The 17982-nt window shown below is 36.7% G+C and overlaps 1 protein-coding gene across 1 annotated transcript in view; it reads left to right on the top strand.

Annotated features, from left to right (window-relative positions):
• The window catches only part of LOC121374544 (multiple epidermal growth factor-like domains protein 6), a 110514-nt gene that overhangs the window by 50319 nt on the left and 42213 nt on the right, over positions 1 to 17982 (top strand). Inside the window, exons 12-16 of the mRNA XM_041501649.1 lie at positions 1551 to 1703; positions 4845 to 4985; positions 5308 to 5457; positions 5631 to 5783; positions 10839 to 10991. Coding sequence (XP_041357583.1) covers positions 1551 to 1703; positions 4845 to 4985; positions 5308 to 5457; positions 5631 to 5783; positions 10839 to 10991 — 750 coding nt within the window. The remainder of the gene's footprint in view (positions 1 to 1550; positions 1704 to 4844; positions 4986 to 5307; positions 5458 to 5630; positions 5784 to 10838; positions 10992 to 17982) is intronic.

Genomic DNA, 17982 nt, shown 5'->3' on the forward strand with positions numbered 1-17982 from the left:
ACCTATCTCTTCCTTTGCTGAAAACTTAATTTTTGCGCCCAAAATATTTTGTAAATCACTAAACTGGAAATCATTATTGAAATTTTCCCTCAAAAGGGTTGCAGTAACATTAATATTTCGTGAATAGTTTTACCATGATATGTTTTGCCTTTTTGGTTTTGGTTTCTACTTTCGGTGACAAAAAATCATAGCTGTCTCTTCAAATCCGTATTGGTCATATTCAGGAAGTCTTTTTTACAAAATTGGAACTAACACCCCGCTTTTCACGGTGCCACGAGTCAAATATTTGCACCGTCCATTGACCCTTCTTTTTCGTGTTTTTGTTTTTATCAGATTTTTCATTTTTTTTCAGTTTCAAGTTTGCCGACACGCCCTTTCATAGTGTTGATCTCTATTTCTTGCGTTGCTTTCTTTCAACTTATGTTCCTGCTTATATCCAATTAAGGTTCAAACACGCTGTCCTGGGCAGACATCTCAGGTATCTGGGCTGTCTGTCCTGGACAGTGAGTTAGCGGTTAGTGAGAGAAAAAGGGATGTAGTGGTCTTACACCTACCCAATGAGTCGTCAAACCTTACTCTGGGTGGCAGTCAATTTCGGGCTGCGAAACCAGCCTTGTCCGGTGCTGCTTTCAACAGTTATTAATACGAATCGTTAGTATTAGCGCCAACATAATTAGTTTGGTCATAATTTAATACGTGTTGCATGACTTTCAAAATGTTTTCATCCGAATCGTTAGCACTGGCGCCAACAGAATTAGTTTGATCATCATTTAATATTTGTTGCGTGACTTTCAAATGTTCTTCATCTTTATCGTTAGTATTAGCTCCAAAAAAATTAGTTTGTTCACCAGTTCATTTAATATAACAAACAGCTTTCAAATGTCTTCAAAATCGAATCAATGCATATGTCATCTAAAGAAACATTTTCATTTTTGAAGTAATGCTGAGTCAAAAACATATTATCACATGAATCAATTTCTGTGATGTTGTTCACCAATCCAATAAAATGACACAACACGCGCGGTCGAGTGTATTTTGTCTTCAATAAGCAATTACGTGAGGAAAACTAAACGGTGCATGTCATGATACCTGACTTAAGTAGGCAGTTAAGTATCATGCTTTGACTTAAGTACGCTGTATACGGATCTGGTATATAAAATGAATAACATTTTTAAAACTGAAACAGGATCTATAAAGATACATTTAGATGATTGTACTTAGGTTCTAATAAGAAGACACAATAGTTTACACGTTCGTCCTCTTGTAAATGAGTTTTTAAATACGTTTCTTAGTAGTAAACAAAGGAACGTTGTTAGAAAGTCAAGAGAGTTATAAATGTAACGTTTTGTCAATCTAAAGTAAATGGTTTAATATCTGTATCCCAAATATAATATTTTTATAGAAAAATATGCACAATGATATAGATTTAAAACATTTTTTTTAAACTTCCATATGCATCCATATGCTTTATTTGCTTTCGACTTGTATATGGATATTGGGTAGTGCTGTTAGACTGGTTTTGTTTAATGATAGTATTTATCCTTCTCCAGCATGCATAAAGGGCTACAGCTATGGACCCAACTGTACAAACCTGTGTAGAGATCGTCACTGTTCCGCATCATCTGCACCATGTGATACACAAACAGGAGACTGTGGTTACTATGGATGTAAACCAGGATGGAGGGGAGGCAACTGTGCACAAGGTAACACTATATCAATGGTAGTAGTGAACCGGCCTCCGTGGTGCAGTCCCTGCGCGTGCTGTAACCTCACCGTGGTGCAGGGGTGTAACATTCTCTTTGAGAATGGCCAATACAGCACAAATCCCCATGTTTTCTTTGGGATACAATCATTTTATTTTAAAAATAAAAGTCAGTATCTATCTGTGATATTTGTATTTTTGCGCAGTTCTTTACACTGTGTTTTTGTTTAAATCTTGAATTTTTATATTGATGTTGATCATCGCTTTATTTGTTTGCATTACCGTGGTTTGATACCCAATGGCCGATGTATTTTTCGTGCTGGGGTGTCGTTAAACATTCATTCATTCATACATTCATTCCATAGCGCAGTGGTTAAGACAGGCTGGTAGGTACAGGGTTCCCAGCCCGGTACTGGTTCCAACCCAGAGCGAATTCTTAAGGGCTCAGTGGGTATGTGTAAGGCCACTACGCCCTCTTCTCTCTCACTAACCACTAACCAGCTAACAAATAACCCACTGTCCTGGACAGACAACTCAGATAGCTGAGGTGTGTGACCAGGACAGCGTGCTTGAACCTTAATTGGATATAAGCACGAAAATAAGTTGAAATGAAATGGCAGTAACCAGCGTGTGTCTCTTGTTCATAGAATTTTGTTCAGTTTGTGTATATAATCAGTTCAACTTGGTAGGCTAAATGGACAGACATCGGTACAAAAGTTCTCAAATTAACAAAACAGTGTAAACAGCTGTGAAGAAAACTTAAAGTTTGTTTGTTTAACGACACCACTAGAGCACATTGATAATCAATCATCGTCTATTGAATGTCAAACATTTCTTAATTCTGACACATAGTCATTAGAGGAAACCTGCTACATGTTTCCGTTAGCAGCAAGATATCTTTTAATTGCCTTAATACAGAAATTAATACCACAGCCTTTGACCAGTTATGGTGCACTGGTTAGAATGAGAAAAAAACAATCATTGGAATGGATACACCGAGTTGGTTCGATCCTGCGACACAGCAGTTGTGAAGAGGTATATCAGTGATGAAGCAGACCAACATCGAAATGTTAAAAATAATATTTTCTTTTAAAAAAAAACCCACCTCAAAACCAAAAGGACAAACTATACGTTATGATCAGATAAGTTGGAGCATTTTATATAGATGTGGTAATCAGTGTTTAATATGAAACATGAAGCAAATCCAAAACACATCACACCAAAAAATTAAACAACAAACAAACAGAAAACAGAACAAAAAGTAAACAAAACCAATATAGCACCTTGCAACGACATAACATAGATGAAACATGAACGGGAAAAAAAAACCCATACACCTGAAAACATTATCACGGATGTTCGTAGAAATAAGTTCATGGTCATTATGCATGATCAACATGCATTAAAATGTGCTGATGTTTCGTTAAATTTCCGTCTGTTCCATATGTATAATGATCCATTTTAGGCACGTGCCCATGTGCGAGTGTGTGTGCGTCAATTTTCACCAGAATACATTCTACTGCTAGTATCAGATTTATAAGGCTTAAGTTGCGTGCTTATTCGATGTTGCAAATGTTTTGGCTTGATGTGCTAAAATCATGTACTTTTTTACAGTGTACAATTTCATTCAATAGTGGGTTCGAATCCCTGACCTGAACGCCACAAAGTTCAAATTGCATTGTTTCATAGGCGTTGATTCTTAAGAAATAATCTACACATAGACGAATAGTGTGACGTCATTCATGTGCATTGATTCTGAAACACATAACCGATTATGTTCGATATCTGAAATCAATGCAGCGTAGACAGAACCTGAAAATTAAATACAGAATCATGACAGGAAAGAATAAATGGCAGGTTGAAAAAAACCCATTCATTTGCATTCTGTTTTTACGAGAACATGAGATATGTGGATTTAAACTATACTGACTCAAATTAAAACTCTTTCACCTTGGTTAATTAGCAAATGTGACAGAAGGACGTGTTAAATAAGGTATGTTTTTATTTATGACGTCCAAACAAAGAATAGGAATAAATGTAAACACTATAAACAGACAAAATGGTTACAACAGCGTCATCTACAAAAGAAATAATGTCGCAAACCCTTATATAATAATATTGTGAGGACCATGACAGTTTGCTTTCAAATGAGGTCATTTGGAGGTAAATCGAAGGAACACATTTGGGGTATCAGGGTGAGGAACGACAAAGATTGATGAGGCGAACACAAAGGAAAAGGTGATTAAGTAAAACAAAAAGTGATTTAAAAAAAGAAACAAACAAAACAACAACACATCACCGCATCATTTTTGGAACTTCAGTTTGGCAAAAACATGGCAAAGTCCGACAATATCGTTTGGCCTAAAATAAAGATCGCTACGTTTATGTTTTCCAACAACACAGTTTTAACATCAGTGATATTTTGGGCTGTTATGGTGCATGTGTTTTTCAAATGGAAAATCTTGGGCTGATATTCACAAAAGATCTCTGCATTGAAACATGTTGGGCAGTTGGGAGTATTTTGGCATGCTACAGCATCAACCATTCTGGTAGCCACGAAAATGACCCAGTGTTTATACATTTATACTCGTTAACATGTTTACGCATATCTTATCTGGGGGCGGGACGTATCCCAGTGGTAAAGCGCTAGCTTGGTGTGCGGTCGGTTTGGGATCGATCCCCGTCTGTAGGCCCATTTGGGCTATTTCTCTCTTCAGCCAGTACACCACGACTGGTACATCAAAGGACGTGGTATTTACTATCCTGTATGTGGGGTGGTTCATATATATAAAAAAATCCCTTGCTACTAATGGATAAATGTAGCGGGTTTCCTCTCTAAGACTATGTCAAAATTACTAAATGTTTGACATCTAATACACGATCATTAATAAAACAATGTCATCTAGTTGTGTCGTTAAACAAAACATCTTCTTAATTTCCCATAATTCAAGTCTTACCTTTTGCCAATCTGTTCTAGTTGGTATGGCCTTTCAGGTTTATAAACATAATTATAACATTTGTTCAAATATGATGATAAGCTTGTTTTTTAATTTGTTTGTTTTTTGTTTGTTTTTTCTTCTTGTATTAGCTTTTTTATTATTGATTGTTTTGTTTGCGTTTTTTTTCCCTTTAAAACTATTAGCTTGTAGTTCAAGAACATATGGCAACCAGTGTGCCCTGATGTGTCAAGATCGGCATTGTAATGGAGCTTCAAGTTGTAATCATACGACTGGGATATGTGAACATGGTTGCAAAACTGGATGGGAAGGCTTAACTTGCGTAGGTAAATACGACTAAAGGTATTAAAGAATATTTCCTCTACATTTTAGTTAATACAATTAAATTTAACCTTGTACTAATATTAGATCGATCAGAAACATGTTTAATATACTGCCACTAATATTTTATGCAGAACAATATATTTGATATGTAATTACAATCGTTAAAAAGTATCTGAAAACAAATGTTTGCTGTAACAGTTTGTAAAAGCTGATCCCATATTGTTCTAGAACACGTTCTTGTTAAAAGACCAATGCATTATTTTGACAATTTGCGTTTATCAGCATAACTACTATTTATGCATTTTAATTATCTTGTTTCATTAGCATGTGAACAGAATGTCTGGTATGGCTCAAAGTGTAACAAGTTCTGTAAGGACAGACACTGTGCTGATTTAAGGGCTGACTGTAATGTGCATAACGGGTATTGCGCTGGAGGATGTCAGGCAGGTTGGAATGGTTATGATTGCATTGCACGTAAGTATTGTAATATTGCGTACTGCTTTAAAAAAATAGCTTGAGGAATAAAATGTGTAATGAATCTGCGGTTTTAATAATTCATAAATTGACTATAAATGCATTATTACTCAATGTCTACTGTATACTATACATTATTCTGGCCATGGTCAGTAATGTTCCTTCTTCTTCAGAGTGTAGCCTGAACGTCAGTTACGGACCCAAATGTAAGAAACACTGTACAAATCGTAACTGTGCCTCTCCATCTGCACCTTGTGATGTGCAGACAGGAACATGCGGTACTGGGGGATGTAAGCCGGGCTGGGATGGTGAGGACTGTACAAAAGGTAACTAATGAATATAATGATATGTTTCATTATCATGGGTAACTATTAATTTGAGCCAATGATCAGTGTAACTTATAAACCCGGTAGTCCAGTCAAACCTTGGTTTGACCTGACAAATTGCAATAGTAATTCCTTTTATCGCAACTGTTCCCTGAACCCTACCTCAACAACATGTCAAAGATGTACATTGATGTAGGTGGGTGGAATATGCTAATTTGCATACTTTCAAAATGGCCGCCATAACTCATGTATCCAAATACAATTGCAAACTATTCTTAAGATTCAATGGACAAATCCGTAGAATTATCAGTGCTACGACTTTAATTCATTCACAGATATATAGAAGAAAAGTAAAATTGAAGATGGCCGCCTTTGTTCAAAATGGGTACCAATATTCTAAAAATTGCACACAAATGTAGATATATACAATGTACTTTTGTTAATGTTTCTAATATTGTCAAAGAAAGCCTGTAAATATAAATTAATTATTTAGTTACAAATATGACATAAATGATATATTAAGCCCACCATTAGCTTTGGATTGTATCGACTTAAGTTGGTCATCTGATAAAAAGCTTGGGCAAATAAATATGTTTTCTACATCAAGTAATTATGCCCTGTCATTTTGTGGCACTTTCGGACAATAAACACACATCTGGTGGACATTTTTGTTTACTACTTTTTTAAAACAAGAACTTTAATTTATTCAAAATGGCGGACAAGTGTTGTCGCTTTTAGATCAAACAACCCTATGTAATACATCAATGTATGGGTGTTGTGAGTCGCACAGGACAAAACAATGACATTTAGATAGACTAGACGTCATAAGGATGTCTTTCTTACAACTGATGCTCTTAAAATATAATTTGTTCCGATATAGGTTATCGTGGTATTTCAGTATTGTGTCAGCATGCAACGTGTATGAACAATTTGTAACTAGATCATGTGTAATATCGAAACATGGATCTACCTCTTTACTGTTGAACAATTATGACATAATTTTATAAACCATCTTGTTTGCCTAAACCCAGTGTGGACAAAATGCAAATTCAATGATCGGTCATTAACACATAAAATATATGAATCAATAATTGGCATGAGAGTAAGCATGACTGACAATACTAAAGACATTTACTTGAATACCTGTCATCGACCATATAATTCAACATTACTCAATTTGTCCTGAAACCTTCTGATCCTTTAATTGACATACGAGGAAAATATGTGAACAATGAAGAAAAATATCGCCAGAGAAGATATAATAAGTGCATGTCATCAGAACTGTATATAAATATACCCACGGAGTTCTGTTTTGTGCAGGTTTAAACAGTCTACCTATAGATAATGCACATGACTGTTTCATGGTAGCAGTATGACCATGTCCAGTGTCCTTTTGACTGCTTTCAGCAGAAAAACTAATTTTTTATTATTGTAACAGTTTTGGTTTTCAGATTTCAGTACATATTAAAGGACATGAATGGAGTTGTGGGTGTAGGAGGCAAATTCTTCTGAGCTGTTGCATTTTTCAAGTCTGCTTCAGGTGGATCAATAGCCTTTTCCTATATATGTATGAAACTAAAAAATGTTGTTTGCGTGTAAGGTATGGTAACATGTTGATTGAATTCTCCACATTTGTGTTACTTTATGCTACACATAGTCATTATGTGAAAATGGAGAAATGCATTACATGGAAAATAGGTTTCGCCCAGTCATTGATGCGTAATTTCAAATGTGTATTGAACACTGGCAAAACAGACTATGACACCATGGTGCACATGGAAGGAAGTTGGCAAAGAATGGAATGTTGCATGTAAGAAATGGAAATTAATTGGGTGCGCAAATTTCGGTTTTATCTTCAAAAGATAGGCTAATTGATTAACCTTAATCCTACCAACTAGGGTCCGATCGGACCCCGGGTGGTATATTTTGTATGACAAATTTTTATTATCTGCACTTTGGTGTCTAGATTTTAGGAGTTTGTTGGTTTACCCTAGCCTGCTTCAGGGCATGTGTTACTTTCAGATGCTGGCAGGGTATTAGGTTGTAAGATTGATTTTTATTCTGGGGTTCAAACCGACCCCAGCAAAAACTGGCAATTCCATATTGTGTTGTAGATGTGTAACATATAGTTCATCATATGGCTAGTCAACTTTCCTGAGTGGAAGTTATCTGAGGGACGACGACGACGACGTCTCTTCCTGCTGGAACTGGCACAGGAGCTGATCATGCCACAGGTCCGGCGCCGATCCCTGATACCAACATTGCAGGCGCCGATCCGTTTGGCAATGAATATGGTTGGCGTAGTAGCTCCTGGTCAGCCACAGCAGGCTCAACAGGCAGTGGGTGTTGCCAAGAGGAGAAGATGTTGCCTGTATCCTCGTCAAGTTGACAAGAAAGTTAGGCTGGAATGTGAGGCATGCAGGAAGCCTGTATGTTCCGATCACAGCACCCAACAAGTTTTGTGCAAACAATGCCTATCAATCCAAAAATGGCAGACTATTCAAGTTGAAAGAGTCAAAACCTATGTCCCTGCAGGACATGATGATAGATAATCAATTTATTGTGTTGACAATATTTCACGTTATAGTTTGGTACAGGATTATGCCATTGTTTAGCTCAGAACACGTCAAATGCCAATATTAGCAGGGAAAAGAGCAACATTTGAGTGATATTTCCTAACAAATGACTCATGAAGGAATGCATTGACTACTATTCTGTTATTTTTGTGCTATTGTCACGTGTATGTAGCCAATAGAGCATTTAATCAAGCAAAGGTCTTTTGTGATACATTTTTTTCTGTTCTAAAAAAGGAAAATATCAGTGGGGTCCGAACGGACCCCAGTTGGTAGGATTTGTATGTAAAATGTGTTGGTAGGATGAAGGTTAATTGAAGACCGTGTTATATGTAGAACTCATTAATCTACATTGTGACAAACAACTTTACTTACATTTTTAAACACAAATGATATAGATTACTGTTATTTCAATGTTAATGTCAGCGGTCATTAAAGCCATCTTAAATAAAAATTAATGGAAGTCTTTTAAAATCATTATGTAGATTATTACAGACAAAATACAATGAATTTAAAATAACATTAACTAAATATATCTCGTTTCAACACTCATACATATGTTTATTATTGAAAAATATGTCTGTGGCGACCATATTTAATTATGCAAATTAGTCACTTTCCACAGCTTACATCAACATACTTTTTTTATATGTTGTATAGAATAGTATTGAGTGTACATTACAATAAAAATAAAGTGTTGCAATATTACTAAATCTCAGATAATTTTCGAATTATTTCAAAGAGAATGTTGGTCGCCAATTTGAAAAATTAAAACCATCTTAAATTATAAATAAAGAGAGGTCTTTCTAGATCATCAAGTAAGTTATTACTGACAAAATGCAATTATTTAAAATATCCTTTACTAAATATATTTTGTACTGGTACACTTACAAGTGTATACTATTGTAACATATTCCATATGGCAACCATTTTAATTTATGTAAATTTGTCACTTTCCCCGACATACGTAAATGTACATTTTTGATATGCTGTCTAGGATGGCTTTGAGAGTACGTTACAACATAAAATAATGATGTAACAAGGCCATCAATATCTCGGATCAATTTTGAATTTTAAGGAACTGTTATTTGAATGTTGGCAGCCATCTTGAAAAATAAAAAAAATATTTTAAATTATAAATTAGTGGAGGTATCAAGTAAATTATTACAAACAAAATGCAGTTAAAGCATACTTTACTAAATGTATCTTGTTTCAGCACACAGACATGTGTATATTGTTGTGGCGGCCGTATTTAATTTATGCTAATTAGTCACCTTCCCCAACATACATCAATGTACAGTGTCGTCTAGGATTGGATAAAGAGTAGTTACAACAGAAATAAATTATGTTGCAATTTGTTCTAGGTTAGACCTTTTTAACCTTTGAATGACTGGACTAATACGGAAACTCTTTTCAGTTTTAGCAACAATATCATTATGAAGCTACAATCTATAGGCAAGAATAGGACCTAGCATTGGCCTGATTTGGCTTTTCAAAATACTTGCACCTTGAGTGCATATTTGTATAATTTATTAATTTGTATCATAGTCTGCTTTCATCCCATCCTATTTCCAATAATTGGTATATCTCAGTTATTGACATATACTGTCTTGTATATGAAAACAACTGTATGTAAGAGATCACCTGTGGTTGTCCAATAGTAGTAGATAATGTGAGCAGGCCGATTTCCTCTCTTGTTATCTAGACAATTTGTCCAAGTCTTCATATGTTAGACATCTAATAGCCATAGTGTCGTTAAACAAATATTCCTTTCTTACATTTTCGATGGTTTTACTGAGCCATTGTCTGTACATTTTTAAACGCTAGAAACTAGGTATCACACAGCAGTATGAGGATAAATACGTCACAGAGTATATTTTATTTAAATCAAAAACATATCTTTGTCAAACATCGTGAACGTTCAAAGTTATTATTTTTTTGTACAATTAATACTCTTGATAATTTTCATTAGTCACAAATATACTGACGATCAAGATTACAATATTCGAGTTAACACAAATCCAAACAACGAACATTTGAACACGATTTATGCTTCTAGCACATAGCCATATCATTTCACACATGCCACTAGTATTGAGAGCGCTACAGCGCAGACTGATTCAAAAATTATACTTACTATCTTTCAATCAAAAATAATGTGAAATCAATTCGTAATGCCAATAGGAATTGTGTGTTACCGGGAACCCAAAGCTACCTAAAAAAAAATAGGCCCTAATTTCATTTACAGTGCACTACCTTTATTTTGATATGTAGGTGAAAAGAGTACATATATAACATTTTACCTTGACCCGTAAGGGTGAATATATATTGAAAAAAGTCATCCCACCCTAACAGTAACTAATTGTTTTCGGCTGGTTTCCGTAACACACAGTTCATATTAGGCCTAATTGTACTACAAGCATACCTATATAAACAACGCTGGTAAACTGTGGACTAATATATGACACGTGATTTCTATCAGGATGTATGAAAGGCGACAAGTATGGTCCTAACTGTCACAAGTTTTGCACAGATCGACACTGTATTACTTCACGCATGTCAAGATGCGATGTACGTACTGGATCCTGTTATGGACGTTGTGAACCAGGATGGTCAGGGGTGGACTGTACACAAGGTATTTATCTTATTTATGAAGGACGTTTGTTTTGCGTTTATTACAAATATACCTACGTTAATTATGCACTCAATAAGCCTCATTTGTTACATGTATATGTTTTACATTCACATGTTTAAAATGGTACATAGACCTGTCATATGGTACCCCGGGTTGACCTTGAAAGCCTGATTTCATCAACAAAGTTAAACTTTTAAACATGTCTAATATGATATTAAAAAAGTTGAAATATTAAATCCATTTCAGCAACATAGTCCAAGTTTAAAAGTGTTAGACGCTATTCTAAATACTGGGTAGTTTTATACTAACTACAACCCACATCTAAGTTTGATAAAAAAAAAAAAAGTGTTTTATACAGTTAACGAACAAAATATGTCCTTTAAGACAGATTTTTATCTAATACAGGTCAAATTGTATTTTTAAAATCCCCAACTATATTGAGTTTGCAGCCATCGATAGGTCAGATATTTTTCAGAGTTGATGATCAGGATGGACGTGCTTGAACCTTCAGTGGATATAGGCACGAAAATAGAGTTTTGGTAGGTTTGCAGCCATTATAAGATGTTTCCGACAAGACAAACATTTTCGGCGACTTCTGGTACAGGTTTATTATAGTAATTGCGTATCCAAAGTGTTTGCAGTCATGACATTGAGATAATGTGTGTACCAGTATTTTTTATTTCATTTTATTTCGTTATATTCTGGATTCAGAATTTGGTTTGGGCTATTACCAACTTTAGGACGATAGCATGGCCAGTTACAACCAGTACACAGTTAACAGATGCCTGAATGGTGGTAAAATATCTAATGTGTTTTTATATTGCCTTCGAAATTAAACAACTGTCCTAACGCAGGAACCAGATGGTGTTATAGGGTGATTGACCAATTGATCTAAAACAAATGGGGGTAATACAAACAGCAGGTGTCACCCCACCCTTTGGCTTTGCATGACACACAATTTCTGGCACAGTAACTAGTATTCGCCAAAATATACTGTCAAAAAAGAAACGCATAGGCGAAATATTCATGGAATTATCTGTTTAATACACCCCTGCGTGTGCTGTAACCTCACCGTGGTGCAGGGGTGTAACATTCTCTTTGAGAATGGCCAATACAGCACAAAATTGAAGTTTTGAGTAAAATTCAGTATCCGTAAAATTCTGTGATATTTGTGTTTTTGCACAGTTCTTTACACTGTTTTTGTTTAAGTCTTGAATTTTTATATTGATGTTGATCATCACTTTATTTATTTGCATTACCATAGTTTGACACCCAATAGCCGACGATGTATTTTTCGTGCTGGGGTGTCGTTAAACATTCATTCATTCATTCATTCATTCATTCATTCATTTACTTTTTAATACAAAGTTATATATGATCGTATCACAGTAAAATTTGACATGAGTATGTGACAATGTTCTTGCTATGGACTGACGGCAGTGGACGCGTTTTCGTCACTAAACAGCGTCGCATGAGGGCGCTGAAATCAGTACCTTGTGTGGCCACCAGCAGCAGCAATCACTGCGCGACATCTTGGCATAGACTCAATGAGTCTTTGAACCCGGGCACGTGGAATCCTAGCCCATTCTTCCTGTAGTTCATGTGACAGTTGCGGAAGCGAGTGGGGCTCCGGGTCACGCTGGCGTACACGTCTGTCCAATTCGTCCCATAGATGTCCAATGGGGTTAAGATCTAGCGATCTCGATGGCCATGGCAGCACATTAATGTTCTCATTCTGTAGGAAATCCATTGTTACACGTGCCGTATGCGGCCTGGCATTGTCCTGCTGAAAGAGTTATCTCTGTTGATCCAAAATGGGAAGCATGTGACGGCGAAGAATTTCATTCTTGTAGCGTACAGCTGTCAGGTTGCCTTGTACGAATACAAGTTCACTTCTGCCGGTGTATGAGATGGCTCCCCACATCATGACACTCCCTCCAACGAATCTTGTTAATTTGGGCGACGCAGTTGGTGGGAAAACGTTCATTGCGGCGTCTGTAAACACGTTGTCATCCATCACGTCGCTGTAGAAGGAAACGTGACTCGTCGCTGGACCATACTCGCCGCCAGTTTCCCAAGTTCCACACCTGTACATTCGTGCACCAGCGAACACGTAAATGTCGATGTTGACGTCGCAGGACGGGGCCAACATACGGTCTCCTAGCCCGTAAACCAGCTTCTCGAAGTCGGTTCCGAATGGTTTGTGCAGACACCCTTCTCAAACCAGGTATGCGTCCAGCAGTGTCGTTTGCTGTGGCAGTTCGGTGACGCAAGTGCAGAACCTGGATGTAGAGATCTTGTGCTGCAGTGGTTATGCGAGGTCTTCCACTTCTGGGCAGGTCTTCAGCTGATTGAAACTGCTGGTACCTGTCCCAGAGACGTGAAATGGTGCTCTGATAGACGTTCATGTGGCGTGCGACTGCTGACTGCGATTCACCTAACTGGAGGCGGACTATTACAATGTTTCGATTCGGCAGGTTTAGTCTTGGCATCTTGTAACTCGTCTACGTCGAAATGGAAATGAGGCATAATTGTGAGCATTGCAGCTTTAAATACCCATCACTACCCCAATCTTTACCCCGAGTTTCACGTGCATTCGCCAAAATCTTACCATTTCACGCAGATTTCCTGCAATTTTCGTACAACGTGCCACAGCGTGCGTTAAATTTGTTTTAGGGTGCATTTGGGCATGCTGTCCATTACAGGAGCATTATCAAACATGGTCATTCAGCAAAATTGTATAAAAAAAACCCCACGATATTTTGTAAAATCAAACACTTTTCTTCTTTCCCTATCACCTATGCGTTTCTTTTTTTGGCAGAGTATATATATTTGTTTCTCTTCATAACCCAAAATAATTCTAAACGGTATGATACACAGTTCTCAAAGACAAAGCCAAATTGTAAGAATAATAATGACATTTTGTTTATTTAACATGACATACACCCAAAGACGAATCACTACAGCAGAAGTTCGGTGGCCAGGCACCGACTAATGTGCCTACCCTAGCTGGGATTTTACCCTGGCAGCAAAAGGAGGGCCTTCGGTGTACCCTGCGTGTGTATAAAGGCAATAACGAGTGTCCACCAACGTGAATGTATACATACCCATCCCTTCCGAATGTCCACCAACGAAAGGTGGGGTGTACCTACCTACATCATTATAGCTTACGTACCTAAAACGAGTATTACAAACATAGATATTAATGTGCCCCGCCACTACAACTCAGGCACAAGATTCATCTATACGAGGACACCCCATTCACTAACAAAACTACTTACAGATCATACATATTATAGTTCAATGGCTGTAATAAACATTGGTGTCCCTTTTTTTAAAACAGCCTGCAAACCATCCTGGAACGTATTTAAAAATATATTGTTTTCCAAATTCAGTGAATGAATCCCATCTTCCCAGAATAGCACCTGATCCGTGTCAACGATCTCATGCTTTGTTCGATATCCCCCATTTTCACAAACCCACTTCAACCTAAAAAGATTCACTCGCTGGCATTTATGCTGTATCCCCAAATGCAACTCAGCTCCCTGCCAAATGATTTGTGGAAGCAATGTTGACCAAAGTATTGTGGCATGCGATAGAACCTGTTTGATCACCCCCAAATCCTGAAATATTGTATTCAATTTCAATCCCTAAATATTAAACAAGATCATCTGAGCCCATATGAAAATAAAAATGATGTCAGGTGTGGAATTCCTTTTACGTTTTTGCTTTATGGAAGTCACCAGATTACTCCACTTCTGGCCCCGTTCTCCAAACTACTTCTACCCAAGATTAGGACCAATTGGACAGTCAACCATTCTCCGATGAGCCCAATACATTAAAGATGATCCCACCATCCAAATATCAGATGTATAATATATACTCTTCAAAAACGTAGGGGAACCTGAAATATTAATGTTAATATCAACTATTAGACCGAACATACGTTTTGACCATAGACGTCCTAGTAAAGAACGTTCAGGTTTGTTTATCAACACACCGAAACACATTCCATAGTGTGTACGTGCATCACGCAGTTGCCCCGAACACGTGCGTGGGGTGTCATTCTCGATGTTGACAATTTCCAGGAAGGTCAATCTTTTTCATTCAGTTGATCATACAATTGTTATTGTTTTGTTTTTAGATAAATAAAAACGTCAACTTTCAAATTTCACTTTTGACCCCAATCGTCCTTCAAGATCTTTGGTTGTCATAAAACCTACTGTAATACTGAACTACGGGTTGTAATGTTTGCCCAATTAATTTACTATTATCATATATTCATTCCCACAGCTAATATACCTAACAAATTGGCAAATGTACTTTTTTATTAGAGTTCCTTTACTTTTTTGAAGAGTATATAATAAGCAATTCAAATTAACCATGGTATTTGAATATACCAAAGGTAGGAGTTAGAATTCCGCCGACCCACAACTTAAGCTCTTATGTACTGTCTCCCTGTATAGCTGCTGTAGTTGCAGCCCCAAATCGGAAATAATGTGAACAAAGAACCGTGCTATCTGCCTGTAGAAAACTGGTATATAAAGGCCGAAGTATGTGATATGTCTGTCGGATGGTGCATATATAAGATCCCTTGTTGGTAATTAAAAAAAAGCGTGTAGCAGGTTTCCTTTCTAAGAATATATGTCAAAAGTACCAAAACGCTTGACATCCTATAGCCGATTATTAATTATCAATGTGCTCTAGTGGTGTCGTTAAACACGAAAACAACAAACAAACACACGTGGGCTACGGGACCGAATCACACCCATTACTGTGCATTTTAAACAAATGTTGCATGACTTGAAAGTGTTGTGGTGGACAGTATGCAGTATCCAGTGTAAACAAAGTGCACATATTCAGTAACTGAATCCTCTTCCCTGTCAAACCCAGTGTAAAAATTCAGAATACAAAGCAGGTCCCCAGCCAAGAATGATATCACAACAAAACTAAATTTCTTCGCATTCATTTCCGTATTTTTGGCAACCAAATGGATGAATAATTCTAGTCTGAGGTCTATCAGGCCAAAATTGTTTTCACCACGACAGTCACACTGACATATGGCACTTACATACGGATGTCGATTTGCATACATGCAATAAAAAGAATGTTCGATACCAAATATGGCTATTGGACTCTGTGATATAGGGAAAGGCAGGTGCCGCAAAAACCGACAATTTGCATCTGATTATTCCAAATAGTGGAATAGTAATTCTGCAATAACTTTAAAAGTTACAGGCATTTTTCTGAAAAAGACTACGAAATTTGTTCCTTATTGTGTTCTCTGCAATTGAAGTATAGCAGTTAGCAGGAATATTTATTTTGTTTGTGAAATTGATCCATTTTGAAAAATAAAAATCTACAAAGTCCTCTTTAAAAAAAGCCCACCCTTTTAAACTCTAAAAATTGTGGATACTGCACCCAGTCAACATGCTGTTGCTATTCTGGAATAGTGTATGTATATAACGAATATTGGACTGCATGGCGGACACCGATGCATGAAATTTGGATCCCTGCATTGAATATTCGTAAACTCTGTGTTATGACACAACAATGTGTAATGGACTGTAATAACAATAATTACGACATTGTTATAGAAATGGATGTGCAACGATAAATGTATAGAGTAAAGCTAGGTTCATACTTCTCTGCCGACACTGGTCGGCGGGTACTCGTCACACTCCGTCATGATTGTGTTCATACTCAGTCCGCTTTCCTAAACCTCGCCGTTCAACAAACGAGTGCATTTCGGAATTTTCACGTGCGTTTTTTTACGGCTGACAATTCATACTGTGCATGTTGTCGTGATCCGCGTTATAAATGGATTCATCATCATCATATATATATATATATATATATATATATATATATATAAGTATATTATAACGTACGAGTTACGAGGAATTACGGATTATCTGTCACAACATTAATATCACGAGGACAGATAATCCTAATTCCGAGTATCGAGTGGGTTATTGTATTTATTACCCATAGTGTAAAGGCTTTAGAAACTTAAACTTTAAACTTCTTACATGACACAAACTATATAATATACAAGACGAGAAAGTCTGAGGAAACTGATGACGTCATGAATGAAAAGCAATGACTTCAAAAGGTACACAAATCAAATGTAAGCACGAGAGGTCACATTCCTAATGAACTGATGTTTTTAGTGGGAAGTGAATGAAATTAGTTTAGAGCATGTTTAATTGTTAACAAGAACAAATTGCTTAAACCATTTCAACAAAACACTGGTGGAGCTAAATGCTTTGTAAAATCTCATCAACGAGAGACGACAGTCAGGAAACCGATGACGTCACCAAACTAACGTCATGGCATCAGCGGGGAACTATAGCTTCTGTCTTTCCCTAGGGAAAGATAGAACATATATTCACCCGCATCTCACAGCCCATATGGGTAATATATATATATATATATATATATACAGGGTTCGACGTTAACTTTATTTATTACTAGACCAGTGGACTAGTATGTCTTAAAATTTACTAGACCTGACCTAATGTCAACCAGACCAAACTGCTGAATGACAAAATATACCTAAGCAGGGCTAATTCGTTTTCATATTGTTCTTTAGATTTTGCCTTACTTTTTCTTTTCTTGGACAAGTCAGTTTCAGACGGGTCTTTGTCAGATGAAAGCCCGTATTTAAACAGGTCCATTTTTTGTCTGCTCGAATACGACCGTAACCACATGTAAATAATTCGAAAACGAAACCAATTGTCGTATATTTGAAAAACCCGAAAAATGTATATTCAAAGAATGTACACTATTGTATGTTTTGCATTTTTATTACCTTATTCGATTTATTGGAGAATTTTTTTTTACCAAAATATCAAGCAGAAACAATAGTACTATTTTCGCTGATAGTATTTACAACATAGATCTATGCGCACTAAATTTAGCAAACGCACACTCTTTATTCGACAAACCTCGGTCGATTCCGGTATCAACGGAATCGACCGAGTTGTGA

The sequence above is a fragment of the Gigantopelta aegis genome, chromosome 6, assembly GCF_016097555.1.
Source record: "Gigantopelta aegis isolate Gae_Host chromosome 6, Gae_host_genome, whole genome shotgun sequence".
NCBI classification, from domain to species: Eukaryota; Metazoa; Mollusca; class Gastropoda; order Neomphalida; family Peltospiridae; genus Gigantopelta; species Gigantopelta aegis.